This window comes from Juglans regia, chromosome 9, assembly GCF_001411555.2.
Source record: "Juglans regia cultivar Chandler chromosome 9, Walnut 2.0, whole genome shotgun sequence".
Classification (NCBI taxonomy): Eukaryota; Viridiplantae; Streptophyta; class Magnoliopsida; order Fagales; family Juglandaceae; genus Juglans; species Juglans regia.
The window spans coordinates 2099864-2115781 of NC_049909.1; the positions used below are offsets into that span (position 1 = coordinate 2099864).

General features: G+C 38.2%; 1 protein-coding gene across 2 annotated transcripts; it reads left to right on the forward strand.

Moving 5' to 3' along the window:
* The first annotated feature begins 2241 nt into the window (after nucleotides 1-2241).
* On the forward strand, nucleotides 2242-13902 carry LOC108982407 (protein Iojap, chloroplastic-like). Of its 2 annotated transcripts, none has more exons than XM_035694107.1 (5): nucleotides 2242-2545; nucleotides 4726-4852; nucleotides 5693-5831; nucleotides 5945-6033; nucleotides 9395-9529. In XM_035694107.1, exons 1-5 carry the CDS (start codon nucleotides 2297-2299, stop codon nucleotides 9427-9429), a joined length of 639 nt encoding a protein of 212 aa, XP_035550000.1. In that variant the 5' UTR covers nucleotides 2242-2296; the 3' UTR covers nucleotides 9430-9529. The 2 variants fall into 2 exon arrangements, with proteins under 2 accessions (XP_035550000.1, XP_035549999.1); XM_035694106.1 differs by lacking the exon at nucleotides 9395-9529 and adding an exon at nucleotides 13668-13902 and having other exon boundaries at nucleotides 2243-2545.
* The last annotated feature ends 2016 nt before the right edge of the window (nucleotides 13903-15918 follow it).

Sequence of the window (15918 nt, forward strand, 5' to 3'; positions counted from 1 at the left end):
ACAAACTTTAAGCACTTTGTCTAATTCGGCATCGATGAGCACTTTATATGAGAAAATCTATTCATCATCTAGTTCTCTATCGCACACCACACACCAAACCCAGTCTTTGACATGTCACGGTTTGCTAAGCAAACCAAACCCCCCTCCCATGCTTCTCTCTTCTCCTCTATCTTCTTCATTTTCTTTGCTTAACTATAATGAAATCAGACCCAAACCTCTTTCGTCTCAGAAGATGGCTAAACATCATCTTCATCATTGAGAATCCATTACAATAGATTCGTTCTTTATTGCTCTGAAGAGCATTTGGAAGAAGAAGTTAGAGAGGGAAATACTTGTGTTTCTTTCTCTCATATTTGTTCATCAAAGTGGGTGTTTTTGAATTTTTTTAGGTGGAGGATTGTAAGTGTGTAACTTCATTTTCGGTGCTCTCCATCCTAATAAGACTGAAACTTTTACACATTGAAAAAGGTAGAAGGAAAAAGAAAATGAGAAAAATAAATTAACAGTCAATGTTGGAATTCACATAATCAAGTTTCATCTAAACAAAGGTAGGACTCTACTATGAGCTCAGGGCTCAATCTAAACATCAAGAGGCAAAACTCCATCTAACACCATCACCATCGAAGTCGCCTTCCTTTAACATAGAAAGCATATCTTCATCTCTCAAGTCGTGTGGGCCCAACAGAGCGGAGTTCCTCTTGAGGCCGTCGAAGGTGATGATCCCACTATCCACCAACAGATCGAAGGCGTTGCACAGATCGCCATCAGGTCGTCCCCACCGAGCTTGTGGGCCATGGTTGGCAAGAAATATTGGAACTAGCTTTATGGGTTTTGGGATGCCATTGCAGTTTATTGCTCGCACATAGACAAGGAGAGAGAGAGAGAGAGGGAGAGAGAGAAGTTGTTAGGATATTATTAGGAGTGTGTAAATATACAAATCTACATGGTAGGACTACGAGGAGGTTGGGATTTTGAATGAGAGGCCATGGAAGACAATTAAGAACATTGACAATAGTTTTTGCATCTTCATATTTATATAATATCTCTCTAAATTGTTCTACATTAGATTATGCATTTTTAAAATTTTACATAACTATGAATAGTTTGAAGAAATACTATTCACTTTTCAAACATTATTTTACTGTTTGTTTTTCTCTCCTACCCATTAAAATCAATTTTATGAAATTTGTATTAAGATGATTTTGATATATGAAATTTGTATTAAGTTGTTGATATAAAGTGTTTTTAGTACATATTAATATTTATTGATTAAATTGGTCATTTTGATATATGAAATTGGTAATATTTAGATATATGAAATTGGTATTTTTGAGCATATGGTGCTAATTGTAAAATATATAAAAAATAATAATTTTAAGAAAAAATAAAAAATAAATTATTATTTAGTTCAAAGATGCATAATCTAATATGAGAGTTTTTCTTTATATATAAAATTAATTTTTAAAAAATGTAATTTTAAAAATATATATAAAAAAAAACCAATACAAATATTCTAAAGTACAAATAGGGAGAGGATTGCGGTCTGGGGACGTTTTGATTCGAAGATGACTTGAGATGACTTGAAATGAGCTGAGATGAGTTGAGATTGATTATGAATAGTAATGAGATGAGTTGTGAATAGTATTGAGATTTGTGAGTTAAAGTTACTGAATAGTAATAAATAGTAGTGAGATGAGTTGAGATGAGCTGAGATGACTCGTTTCTTGGGGGCCAAGGGGGCTGATTTGGATGTTTTGAAGAAAAAAAGAAAAAGAAATTACGTCATCATGGTGTGCGGTGCAGCTGTTGAATAACAGTGCTAATTAGGCATCAAAGAGTTACATGCCAAGTCCTCGGCATCTAGATTTTTTCGTCTTCTTTGGTTTTGCCGGTGATAGCAAAATAAGATTATTAGGCTCAAAGAGTTCCATGGACGGGAAATTGAAATTTTTGACAATTTCACGATCATATTACAAAATAAAAAAAGGAATAACTTTTGAAAATTAAAACCATTTATTTTATTTTATTTTATTTTTATATCCCACCGATACGAAACCGTAACTCTTAAAAAACTTGGAGAGTTGGACTTGAGCAAAAGAGGTTAGGCATGGGCTCCCTTAGTGGGTTGGGTTGGTTTCCGGTGTGCCGGAACCGAAACCCAAACATAAATGCGGGTCAAGTTAAGACTCCAGGATTCAGGAAACGTTGCCCGTTATGGTGCATCACTTTAAAAAGCCTCTCATCTTTATAGATGTTATATCCTTGCTCTGTCGTTCACCGTTAGCCAGTTGCAACCATGGTAGTGGGCACTATGCTATCTGTCGCTAGCACAGGAGCCGGCACCGCAACTGAGTTTTTCGGCGAGTTCCGGCATCTGTGCCGTGTTGAATCGAAGTTCCGTCAAAGACCCAAAAGGATTTCTGTGCGCAAATGCATGGATGGGAATAATTTTTCACACCACAATTGCATTTATAGGGTGCCCAGTACCAGAAACTTTAATTTCAAGACAAGGGGCTCGTATTTGGTTATGGCAATTGGCAAAGAGGTAAGAGATAATGTTTTTTCCCCATTTCCCCTCCCCTCGTTGTTTTCATTTCAGTCTGTTTTGGTTTTGTCTACTTTGGTTCGAAAGTAATACGTTTGGTTGATAACGTTTTGGGTTGTGGGATATGGGAACTCTACTCGGCTCAGCTTTGTTAAGTGGTGGTTCTATTTCTATTTTGTTTGCTAGTTTGAGTTATATAAACTTTGTTCGGGTGCTGTGAAAACTGAGGAAAGCTTAGAAAAATGTTTTATGTCTAATGTTGTTCTATGTTTTAGTTGTCCGAAAATAGTTTGATGATGCACAATTTTTGTAGTTCTCGAACGTATCTAATCTAAAATATAACAATAACAGGCAACACTATTCTATCCACCTTATTATCGTCAAGCATAAAAATTGCTTAAGAGCACGTAAGGGTCTCACAAAGCATAGAATCACGTGAAAGAGTTGCCCTTAACCGTTCAATTCATGCCTCCTGGACTCCTTGACTTGGAGCAAACTATATCTCAACTCACAGCTCCTCAGGATTAGACTAAACCCAACTTCCTCCGCGAAGCTGCTTTCCTTGTGCAAAGGATGGACAAACTTTATAATCATTGATTTTGTGTGACAGCAAGAGAGTTTATCAGTGGTGGTTGCTGGATATAGGGTGGATACTATAGCTGAGTGATAGTGTTTCGGGAAGGAAGAAAGAATTGAGTAAAGTTCCTCTCTGATCTGGAGTGCCTGAGGCTTTAATAAACAGGTTGGACCAAAGTCTAACTGTCCAAAATCAATGGTAATAAATGGCTAATCCACCAAGGCTCAAATCTGATGAAAGAAAAAGAGGCAAATAACTCAGTGGTTATAAACAGCTGATCCAGCTAAGGGTTGATTGAGAGAGGTGCATAACTTGGTCAGATGGGAAAATGAGGCAGTTTTCATTAGTGTGAAAGATATCTTAGTTGATTCTATGCAAACCTATCCTCCAAGGAGTAAAATTCGCTAAAATGGTTTATTCTTTGAGCTTTGGCTATGTTATGCCACTCAAGTGTGGTCCGAGGACTGGCATTGACTATTTTCCCCAAGTAATGAAAGACCTGAACAAGTTCCATCGTGATTATGGCCAGTGGGTTCAAGGTTGGAGATCATGACACTTGTCATCTATCATTAGGAGAAAGATCACTCGAAGAAACAACTTAGTCTTACCGAGGAAAATGTTGCAGCCAAAGTTTACATCTTGGGTAGAGTCCCACTTATTTGTCTTCACTTAACTCTTTGAGTCAACAATCCTCAAGAATTTTCCAATAGTGGTTGTCAAGGTAGGCTGAGGCCATTGGTTTATTTCCTTGATGCCACCCAATGCACAATACATACATAACACATATGTAGGAATATTTAGGGCATATTTGGGTAATGAGATGAGATGAGAATTATATGAATAGATTTTTTTTTTTTTTTTTTTTTTTTTATCGGTAAACAAAATTTTGTTAATCGTAAGAATAGGCATAAGCCCAATTATACAAGACACACAAGAGCATCGCCTGAGCATACTAGAATTATGTGAATAGTAGTGTAATGGTTTGTGAATAGTAATGAAATGGTTTAACTTAAGATGTTTTATTGGGTTTTGAGAAACAAGCGAGAAAAAGTTAAATAAAAATATTATAAAGTTAAAATATTGTTTGAATATAATGTTTAATATTATTTTTGTTTTGAAATTTGAAAACTTTGTATTGTTTTTTGTATTTTGTTTGGAAGTTTAGGAAAATTGTAATGATTAGGTAATGATTAGATGAAAAAGTTGAATATTTGAAATTGAAAAGTGTTTTGTATTTGACTGATGTTTAGGAAAGAAATTATGAGTGCCCAAAAATAGCCTTAGTAACTAGGAAGGTAATTAACTCTAACACATATGCAGAGTTAATTTAGAGAAAATGAATGGCAGAAGTGGTGGATTCCTTTGGTTTTGACTTTTTTATTTGACCCTAAAATTTTTGTCACCTACACCTCTCAATTACTCTCATACTGCTCAGATTTTTTCTTTAGTGGTAGGGGAGGTGGGAGAATGATGTTCGATGTTTTAACCAAGGATGTTTGATTGAAATATTTGTTTTCAATGCTAAAAGTTTTTCTTGTTTGAAGTACCTGGATACCATTGAGGTAATTGTTTGCATCACTGACCTGAGTAATATATTTTGCAGAATGTAAGTGAAGATACAGATGATACATATGATGACTTGTTTAATAAATTTGGAAAGGTGGTGTTCAGGAGAAAAGACCAAAAGCCTCACAGTGAAGAGGTTGATGATGATGCTGAAAGCTTATCATGTAAGGTCATTTTGCAGTCAATTTGAAATTAAGATTCCAACATAATGTTGACCCATCTCGTCCAATTTTGGACCCCATAATCCATCCTGGCCAATATCTCTTTTCGTCCTAGTTTAAGAGTGCTCCATGCTGGATTACTGCATTACGCATATGGAAGTTTCCCACTAAAAAGAATGAAAAAAAAAAAGAAAACAGAAGGTCTTGGGCAAATCTTTTTAAAAAATTATTGTGTATTGAAAATTGTATTTTTTGTACCTCCAGCATGAAGTTCAAACTACTGCCAACTTTTAATGATTGTTACACTGCCTGGGTTACCAATTCCGAATTCCCTTCTTATTCTTGCTAACCCCTCCAAAATCCCCCCGCCCCCCCCCCCGCCCGGTGGCCATATATCACCTCATCACCCTCTCCAGGGACATATTCTGCCCCTATGCATAAATTCATGTATATACTCAAAACTCCTAAACTTGAAACCTGGGAAATGTAATTCAAGTAGCTAATCTGAATTAATTTGTAAGGGCCTTGAAGAGTTTTGTTTTGTTAAAAGGCCTTGTACAATTGCTATGGAAATTACCGAGTCCCTTTTAATTCTTCTCTGAAATCACTTAGTGATCTCCAATTGGAGAATGAGGATGATTTGATTTCTTACACTATGAATTCATGATACCGTAAAGTTCTCTAAGTTTTTCTTGCACAGATCATGTGCTTATTACTAAAATCTGAAAGCAGAAAGAAACCATAGAACCCAAGCAATACCAACTTAAGCCAATATATATATATATATATATATATATATATATAAGGATACCAACTTAACTCTGTTTCTGGCTATCTCTGTAGTTGCTGTGGAGATGGCCAAGGTTGCCAGCGAGGTCAAGGCAGCTGATATAAAGGTCCTCTTTGTGAAGCCTCTTGTGTATTGGACTCGATTTTTTATCATTGCCACAGCATTTTCTCGCCCTCAGATTGATGCTATTGGGTATGACTCCAACTTTGATGATGATCTTCATATTTTGGTTGGAGAGCCTAATTATGGTTCAGTGTGTTGTACCAATGCTTGAATTGATATTTTTGTGTCAAACTGCAAATCAGGTCAAAAATAAGAGATCTAGCTGAGAAGAAGTATGCGAAAGTTCCATCTGGGGACTCAAAACCCAACTCATGGACCTTGTTGGACTTTGGTAAGGGATTTTGCTTTCTAATCCAGTTCTCATCTGTTCTAATGTTAAGTTAAAAGAAAGAAATATTCATTTTTCTTTTGGTTGTGACCATTGGCCTTAACACCCTTTAGTCAGTGTGGAGGATGTCATCTGCAATCACATTTGATTGACCTTTTGTTACCTTTTGCATTTTTTCCTTTGCCATGATGAAGTCACCTGTGACAGTTGTGGCTAGTTGCAACACCTATTCCGACATTGGGAATAAGAATAACCCATATAGAGTGTGGGATTATGAATTGCCGAGGAAGTGGATAGGTTATAAAGCTAGTCGTGGGTGCTAAAGTCCCCACTTTAGCTACTTACTCAGCGAAATTGAACTTTATTAGGTTCTTAGGAAGGTTCAAATTGACTAATATTTGTGGGTTTGTAGTGCAGATGTGGCTAGTGCTCTCCCTCAATGGTTATTGAAGCCACCTAGAAAGACCAGCCATGTGATGCTGAAATACTGCATGGCATGACTTAACTAAGGATGTCAAGAATTTAAGAAGGGGAGAAGTTTGTAACTCTGTTCAGTCCCATCCTAGCACTAAAAGCAAACTGACCCATTCCCATATTGGGAGTACGAATAACCCAATACAGTGAATAGGTTATAAAGTTAGTCAGTGGGTGTTAAGTCCCACATTGGCTACTTACTAGGTGAAACCGAATTGCCAAGTGATTTTAGGGTAGCTTCAAATTGGCTAGTTTTTTTGGGGTTATAGTGCAAATTGACTAGTCCTTTCCCTGATTATTACACTCATAATTCACAAGAATCACGACTATTACATTTGAAGTCACGACCAAAAATTAATATTTTTTAGTGAATATGAAAGTGACTATTGCTTTCTCGAAGTTTGCAAGTCAGCCACAGGCTCTGTATCCCTTTCTTTGGGCTTGCTTTAATTTGGGGTTTTTGGTGGTGATTAATTACACTGTCAAACTTGGTTCACAATTCATTACTCATTCATAGGGAACTGAGATTTATCTTATTAGGAGGGCCTATTTTCTATTATTTATTAATGCAATCTTTCCTTTGAACTCTCCTGCTCGAATATAATCAAATATAAAATATTTGGGCTCTTTCAGAGTCTTCTATATAAAGATTCGACATCCTGTTCCGTTCATTAGTAAGCTGGACACTAAGATGCCATTTCTGGTTGTTATGCTAACTCCAACTATTTTAATTTACTTCACTTGGACAGGTAGTGGCCTGAAGCTTAACTTTACAGTTTTGAAATCTAAAATTGATTGGGTAGTGGAAAATATACTTTGCACCCCTTAACTGATTTCAGGTTACATTGTGGTGTATAAACTATCGAAGTTGAGACATTGCGCTGTTAATTTTATTTTTATTGGTACCGGGTATCTGGAACAAAGTCCTGACTAATCCCAGTGGTGCATCACCCATCAGTGAGGAGTTTCCCACAAGTGCACCTTGGGTAATATAAGGAGAAATTTCCTCAGTCCGATGAGCTCTAGAAATTGTTTGCACCCAAGGGTTTGACCCTTAGAGCTGGAGGGAGCTTACCACCAAGACCAAGGCTCTTACCACTTGAGCCACTATTAAAGGCGCTATTATATTACTAGAGGTTACAATACACCCTACTTAAAATCTAACTGTCAAGAATGTGTCGTGCTATTTATCTTTTGCCACCTTAACAATCAAAACTGAGCAAATCTGACGGTTAATTAGGTTATATTACCTATTTTTTGTTATCGTAATGGTTAAAATTCGAGTAAATGTACTATTTAACAAAAAAGTTGTAGTTAGAGGGTGCAATGTCCTCTACTTTGATAGTTTAGGTATCACATTGCAAGTTAGAATGTGTTTGGGGGGCTGCATGTTTTTCCCCTTGTTAAGGAAACAATCCCTTGATTCAAGGCTTCATATGATTTCTCTTAATTCTAGGACATTCATTGTATAAATTGATTCTAGTTTCCTTTCATGCAATTATACGTTATATTCTTGTTTCCTTTTATGTAAACTAGACGTTATGTAAATCTTGAATATATAGAAGAATACTCACCACGATTGTGTGGTGGTTTTTGATCAATCCTCTCATGGTATCACGAGCCTCATCGGATTAGCATCCCTCAATTTTTTTCTCCTTTCTTCATGGCTGCCGAACCCAACCCCACCCTTCTTCCCTTCAACACCATGATCCACATGGTCACCATCAAGCTTTCCTCCTCTAATTACCTCTTGTGGAAAAGCCAATTACTTCCCCTACTCGAGAGCCAAGAGCTGTTACCCCATGTGGACGGCACCCTTGAACCTCCCCCACGTTTTCATCCCTCCAACTCTGAGACACCAAATCCCAAACACCTGGCGTGGAAACAAACTGACCAAAGCCTCCTAAGCTTGTTACTCTCCTCCCTCACCGAAGAAGCCATGGCTGAGGTAGTCGGTCTCTCCACCTCACGTGAGGTTTGGCTTGCTCTTGAAAACTCCTTCAGCCATCGCTCCAAAGCCAGAGAAATTCGTCTCAAAGACGATCTCCAGTTGATGAAACGCGGGGCACGCACTGTCTCTGAGTATGCCCGCACCTTCAAATCACTCTGTGATCAGATTCATGCCATTGGTCGTCCCGTTGATGGCACTGATAAATCCCACTGGTTTCTTCGAGGCCTTGGGTCTGATTTCACAAGCTTCTCATCCGCACAAATGGCCCAAACCCCCCTCCCCTGTTTCGCCGATCTGGTTTCCAAAGCTGAGAGCTTTGAACTCTTCCAGAAATCTCTTGAACAATCGGCTACTCCTCCCACCGCTGCTTTCACGGCCACTAATCATGGATCCTCTCGGTCCAACCAGCGGAATCCCTCATCTCGCACTCAACAGGGCCATCGCAACGGTCATGGCCACTCTCCCTCAAATCGCAGCAACGGACCATCAAACCAGCAGCGCCACCGTTCTGGTCAGGGACGCCGTCCGCCCTGCTGCCAGATTTGCCGCCAGGACGGTCACTACGCCGATCGGTGCAACCAGAGGTATGCACGGGGTGACTCTGCTGCTCACCTTGCCGAGGCCTTCAACGCCTCTTGTGCGATAAATGGGCCCGAGCCCAGTGACTGGTATTTGGATACCGGGGCTTCGGCCCACATGACCACAGACCCATCCACCTTGGCCCACTCAAGTAACTACACAGGTAAGGATAGTGTAATTGTAGGGAATGGTGCTTCTCTACCCATTACCCACACCGGTACCATCTCTCCACTCCCAAATCTACATTTATTAGATGTTTTAGTTGTTCCTCGTCTCACCAAAAATCTCTTGTCTATTAGTAAATTAACATCTGATTTTCCTCTTTCTGTTACATTTACTAATAATTTTTTTACTGTCCAGAATCATCAAACGGGAAGGGTGGTGGCAACCGGTAAACGTGATGGTGGTCTGTATGTGTTGGAGCGCGGACACTCCGCCTTTATTTCTGTCCTTAAGAATAAAGCTCTTCATGCTTCTTATGATTTATGGCATGCTCGTCTTAGTCATGTAAACCATTCTATTATCTCTTTTTTGAATAAAAAAGGTCGTCTTCATCTTACATCGTTATTGCCTTCTCCCGCATTATGTAGTACATGTCAACTTGCCAAAAATCATCGCTTACCTTATACTCGTAATGAACATAGATCATCTAATGTGTTGGATCTTATTCATTGCGACATTTGGGGCCCTACCCCTTGAAATTCAAATCTGATTTTTATGATGTTTTCATTCAATTTCAAAAATTTGTTGAAAATCAATATTCCACCCGTATCAAAATTTTTCAAAGTGATGGTGGTGCCGAATTTACTAGTAATCGCTTCACAGCCCACATTCGTACCTTCGGTATTCACCATCAACTCTCATGCCCATACACACCCGCCCAAAATGGTCGCGCTGAAAGAAAACATCGTCATGTAACCGAGACTGGTCTCGCTCTTCTTTTTCACTCTCACATTTCTCCTCGTTTCTGGGTTGACGCCTTCAGCACTGCAGCCTACATTATCAACCGTTTGCCCACACCGCTTCTTGGAGGTAAGTCCCCTTTTGAGCTTCTCTATGGTTCTTCACCCAACTATGAAAATTTTCATCCTTTCGGTTGTCGTGTTTACCCTTGTTTACGTGATTATATGCCTAACAAATTTTCCCCTCGCAGCATCCCTTGCATTTTTTTGGGTTACAGTCCTTCTCATAAAGGCTTTCGTTGTCTTGACCCCACTACGTCCAGGCTATATATCACCCGACATGCCCAGTTTGATGAAACCTATTTTCCCTCCCATTCTAGCTCTCATGCTCAGCCCATCTCCTCTCTTACTTTTTCCAATTTTTTTGAACCACATCCTCATCATAACGACCTCCCTCCTCCATCCCCTATGCACCATTCCTCACACATTACACCATCCGGATCTCTCCCGTGTGCTATTTGTACTGACCCAGTGGATGAGTCTTTGCAGGATTCTCCTTCTCTTGCAGGTCCCTCTTCTCCAGTCTCAGATCCCACACTGCCTTCTGAGACGGACATGGATCCTCATGTTCCAGCCTTTCCGATGGGTTCTCACCCGATGCTCACACGAGCAAAGGCTGGTATCTTCAAGACTCGACATCCGGCGAACCTCAGTGTCGTGCAATCCTCTGGACTTCTCTCTGCTCTTCTTGCATCCACTGAGCCCAAAGGATTCAAATCTGCTGCTAAGAATCCTGCCTGGCTTGCTGCCATGGATGATGAAGTTCATGCCCTACAAACCAACCGTACCTGGATCTTGGTCCCTCGACCTCCCAACACCAACATTGTGGGTTCTAAATGGGTGTTTCGGACTAAATATCTACCTGACGGATCTATTGAACGTCTCAAAGCCCGTCTTGTTGCCAAAGGTTACACTCAGGTACCTGGATTTGACTACACTGACACTTTTAGTCCTGTTATCAAGGCCACTACTGTTCGTGTTGTGCTCTCTCTTGCTGTTACTAACAAATGGCCTCTTCGCCAATTGGACGTCAAGAATGATTTTCTCAATGGCAATCTCACAGAAACTGTTTATATGGAGCAACCTCCTGGGTATGTCGATCCTCGCTACCCTCATCATGTATGTCAGTTGAAGAAAGCTCTTTATGGTCTCAAGCAAGCCCCTCGAGCATGGTTTCAGCGCTTCAGTTCCTTTCTCATTACACTTGGTTTTTCTTGCAGTCGTGCTGACACCTCTCTCTTTGTGTTTCATCAACATTCTGATATTATCTATCTCCTCCTTTATGTTGATGATATTATCATTACTGGCAACAATTCTTCCTTTCTTGACAGCTTCACTCGCAAACTTAATTCTGAGTTTGCCACCAAAGATTTGGGTTCCCTCAGTTATTTTCTTGGTTTGGAAGCTACTTCTATCCCTGATGGTCTCTTTATCAGCCAGCTGAAATATGCACGGGATATCCTTGCTCGGGCACACTTACTTGATAGCAAGCCAGTTCACACTCCTATGGTTGTCTCTCAACACCTGACTGGAAATGGGTCCCCCTTCTCGGACCCCACTCTCTACAGATCTCTTGTTGGAGCTCTCCAATATTTGACCATCACACGCCCTGACATTGCTCATGCTGTCAACTCTGTCAGTCAATTTTTACATGCTCCTACTACAGATCACTTTCTTGCTGTCAAGCGCATTCTTCGCTATGTCAAGGGCACCCTTCACTTTGGTCTCACCTTTCGCCCTTCTACTGCTCCCAGTGCTCTAGTAGCTTACTCTGATGCTGATTGGGCTGGCTGTCCTGACACTCGTCGTTCTACCTCTGGCTACTCTATTTATCTTGGTGATAATTTGGTCTCTTGGAGTGCCAAGAAGCAACCCACTGTCTCTCGTTCCAGCTGTGAATCTGAATATCGTGCTCTCGCGACTACTGCAGCTGAACTTCTCTGGCTTATGCACCTTCTTCAGGATCTCAAGGTCTCCATCTCACAGAAGCCACTTCTCTTATGTGACAACAAAAGTGCTCTTTTCTTAAGCTCTAACCCCGTCTCTCACAAACGGGCTAAGCACGTTGAACTAGATTATCATTTCCTTCGAGAACTTGGTGTTGCTGGGAAACTTCGGACGCAGTATGTGCCTTCTCATCTACAGGTTGCTGATCTCTTCACCAAGAGTGTTTCTCGTCCTCTCTTTGAATTCTTTCGATCCAAGCTTCATGTCTGTTCCAATCCGACGCTCAGCTTGCGGGGGGGTGTTAAGGAAACAATCCCTTGATTCAAGGCTTCATATGATTTCCCTTAATTCTAGGACATTCATTGTATAAATTGATTCTAGTTTCCTTTCATGCAATTATACGTTATATTCTTGTTTCCTTTTATGTAAACTAGACGTTATGTAAATCTTGAATATATAGAAGAATACTCACCACGATTGAGGTGTGGTGGTTTTTGATCAATCCTCTCACCCCTTTTGTCCAACTATTAAATTTTTCCACACAATTCCCTAACAATTAAAGTTTAGATAATATGCAGTTGATCAAAACTCTTAAGTTTCAGTTTTCAGTCACTATGTCCACTTACCTTCCTAAAGTTTTTTGCGATTGATATTCCAAGTCCAACCAATAAATACAATCAAAGTTTATGGGATTGATTCTTGGGGAAAATGCACTTGGTACTTCTAAACTAACTGGAAAAGCATGAAATGCGATATCTTAAAAGGTAGTTGATGTCCCAAAAGTAGTTGATGTGGGACAATCCTGATCTGTCAGACCTTAGTGCACATTGTAATTTTTTAGTAGTTTGAGAGGGCATTGTCTCAAGTTTTGTAGTTTAGGTACACCATATTGCAAAGTAGGTACCAGTTTGGAGGTGCAAACTATATGCTCTCTTTGATTATGTGCAGTGAACGGTTTTATGAATGCATGATCACGTATGCACCAATCAAATGACATGACTCACCTAATATGGACCTACACATAATTTTTATATGTTTTTCAATCTAAGAAATATGTGTGCATGTAACAGATGTAATAGTCATATGGTAAATTAGCCAGCCTTTTGAGATCAGCAACCTTTAGTTTTCCCTTTTGATGGAAAACAATGAATTGAATGTATGCTCTGGAAATAAATGCACTTATCATGTTCTATCACTGACTTTCTCTTGCTGTCAGTTTGCCAATTAAGACCTAATAGGGCTTTAACTTGAATGCCTTTGATTGGAACATAAACATGTACATTACATATGTATATTTGATGTTTCAATTTTTTTTTTTTTAATAGGAAAGACATAATTTCATTTCATCATAAACTGAAAAATTACAGACTTTTCAGTCCAAATGACTTGCTGAATACAAGGGGGAACAAACTCCCACGAAACCATTAAATCATCAACATATCTTGCATATCTAGCAAGTGTGTAATGTACATGTGTACAAGTTTCAAATTGATTACTGGATATTTCTCAACTTACAGGGTTTATCTATCCTTAAGATTATTTGGGATATTGATAGGCTTGCTTGCTACAACTGGGAAAATAGGTCTACCATGGATTTTCTATTCTTTTTTTCCTCTTGGTTCAGTTCTTGTTGCCTCCTTCCATTGATTCAAATGCTGAGTGCTTTTTGTCATGGAGTTGTTTATACTGGTAACAGTTATGTTGTATTGTCTTGATGTTGTCAGGTGACGTAGTAATCCATATATTTCTTCCTCAACAAAGAGCTTTCTACAACTTGGAAGAATTTTACGGTAACGCAACATCCATTGAGCTGCCTTTTGAAAACCAACCGCCATTTCGTAGTTGAAATGTTTCTAATTTTATTAAATTATTAAAGGGTCCATTTTAGTTGCTGCAACGTCCAGCTCTTTGTAAAGACCCCTTCATATTCTAAAAGTCAGCATTATTTATATTTCGTCCGACTCCGATTCTTCTGCAATGTCTTTGTAGTTTGTACTTTGTATTGCAATCCATTAGAAAGAAAAAAGAAAATCAGAGAAATTGAAGTGTCTTTGTCTTGCTTGATAAATAAAAGACTAATGCATGCAGTTCTAGGCGGTGTAAAGTTCTGCAGACTCATTTGGAAAAAAAAGTAGTCTATTATTATAAAATAATTTTTTCATGTGGATTCTAGATTTCTTTACTTTTTTCAAAAAGAATATGTAGGACTTGCACACCATAAAACTGTAAATATCATTTCTATATATACATAAAGAGAGTATACAAAAATAAACTCATAAACTGATTTATTTTTATGTGATCTGTTAGATCTATTTTATAATAAAAATAACTTTACAATCTGACGTATTGCATCAAATCACATCAGTTTTTAGGTTTATTTTTGTATAATCCCTTTATAATAAAGTATTTCTAAAACAATAAACATGACACTAATACAATTACAAAGAATAAAAAAAAATGACATTATAATTTTTTTTCAACAGATTTAGAAAAAAAAACACTAAAATCCGTAAACTACCAACGAATTTGTAATTGCACCCAAATCATTAAATATGACAATTGCCATCTCAAACTATAAAAAATGTAGTCTACTACCCCTCCATGCAAGAGTCTAATATGGCCTAAGATTACAAAGAGACTGCCATCCCGAGACTAGGGTTGGTTTGAATTCAGAGATGAGATGACTTTAAATAAAAGATAAAAGTTAAAAAAAATATTTTTAAAATATTATTTTTTTAATATTAATATTATTTTGAGATTTGAAAAAGTTAAATTTTTTATTATATTTTATATAAAAATTTAATAAAATTGTAATAATGAGATAAAATGAGATGAGATAAAATATTTTCTAAATCCAAATGGGCATGAAGTTGTTGGTCAGAAAGAGCAAGGAAGTCCTCGTCAGAAGGAGCAAACCCCCACGGCTTTTTTCATCCATGAAACTATTCGCATGAATTGCTTAAGAATCAAATCCTTGAAACTATTCGCAGAGGAAACTATTGCAGAGGGTCGAGATTCTTTGTCTTTTTTTGGCTTATTATGGTAGAGGAACCATCAATAGTGCTGAACTTAGTCCAGGTTTTTCTATGTGAAGTTTGAATCTGACTCAGATTTCAGTTGCGTTGCGTATTCTATGGAAATGGAATGAGAGATGTGTGGAGGATATCTGTGAAACTTTGCTTGAATTTATAGTTTGGTTTTGACTCATGTTTTGTTTTACTGTGTTTAGCAAACGATTAGAAATGTCAAATCAGAAACAAATAGGCGTCACTTGACAAGCAACCTGTATAAAAATGTAAAAATTTTAAAAATATATCTATATATATTTAAAATTTATCAACAATAATGAAAAATAAATACAAGGTTCTAAAACTATTAAAAAGAGAGAGAGAGAGAGAGAGAGAGAGAGAGAGAGAGAGAGACTCAAAAAGCTATAAAACACCACAAAAATGAGGAATCTTAAACAAAAAAAGACTTGATTTTTATTGCGATTACAAAACCGGGCCACCACTAAGAAAAAACTTTGTTTTGAAAATATAAATACAAAAAAGTTAAAATAAAAAGGAAAGGCCAAGGGGACGAGGCCGACCATTGTCAAAACAGTGTGTCACAAGGGATCTCGAAAGGCCCTTAAAAAGCCACCCGTCAACCAAAGTTCCCTCAAAAGGCCCAGACCCAGAAAAGAGAGCAAGCCTACCCACAAAGGCGGAAGTGTATCCTAAAGATTAAGGGACATGCAGACGCAGGAAAGCAAAAGGATCCAAGCTAACAAACTGTAACCCCCATATATAATTTAGCAAATTATTATTAATAATGTTACGTGCAATCGTAAAGTACGTAAATATTGTAAATCGTTTTGAAAAAAAGTAGGGTCCATTATTAAAAAATTCTTTCTATTTTCATGTGGGTCACGTATATATTTACTTTTTTCAAAGTGATTGTACTGCGCTTGCGCACTCACGACTGCAACTATAA

Coding starts and splice junctions, on each gene's coding strand:
- LOC108982407 (XM_035694106.1), top strand. CDS start 2,297: ATGGTAGTGGGCACTATGCTATCTGTCGCTAGCACAGGAGCCGGCACC. Junction 5,832..5,944: donor CCTCAGATTGATGCTATTGG/GTATGACTCCAA, acceptor ACTGCAAATCAG/GTCAAAAATAAGAGATCTAG. Junction 6,034..13,667: donor ATGGACCTTGTTGGACTTTG/GTAAGGGATTTT, acceptor TGATGTTGTCAG/GTGACGTAGTAATCCATATA.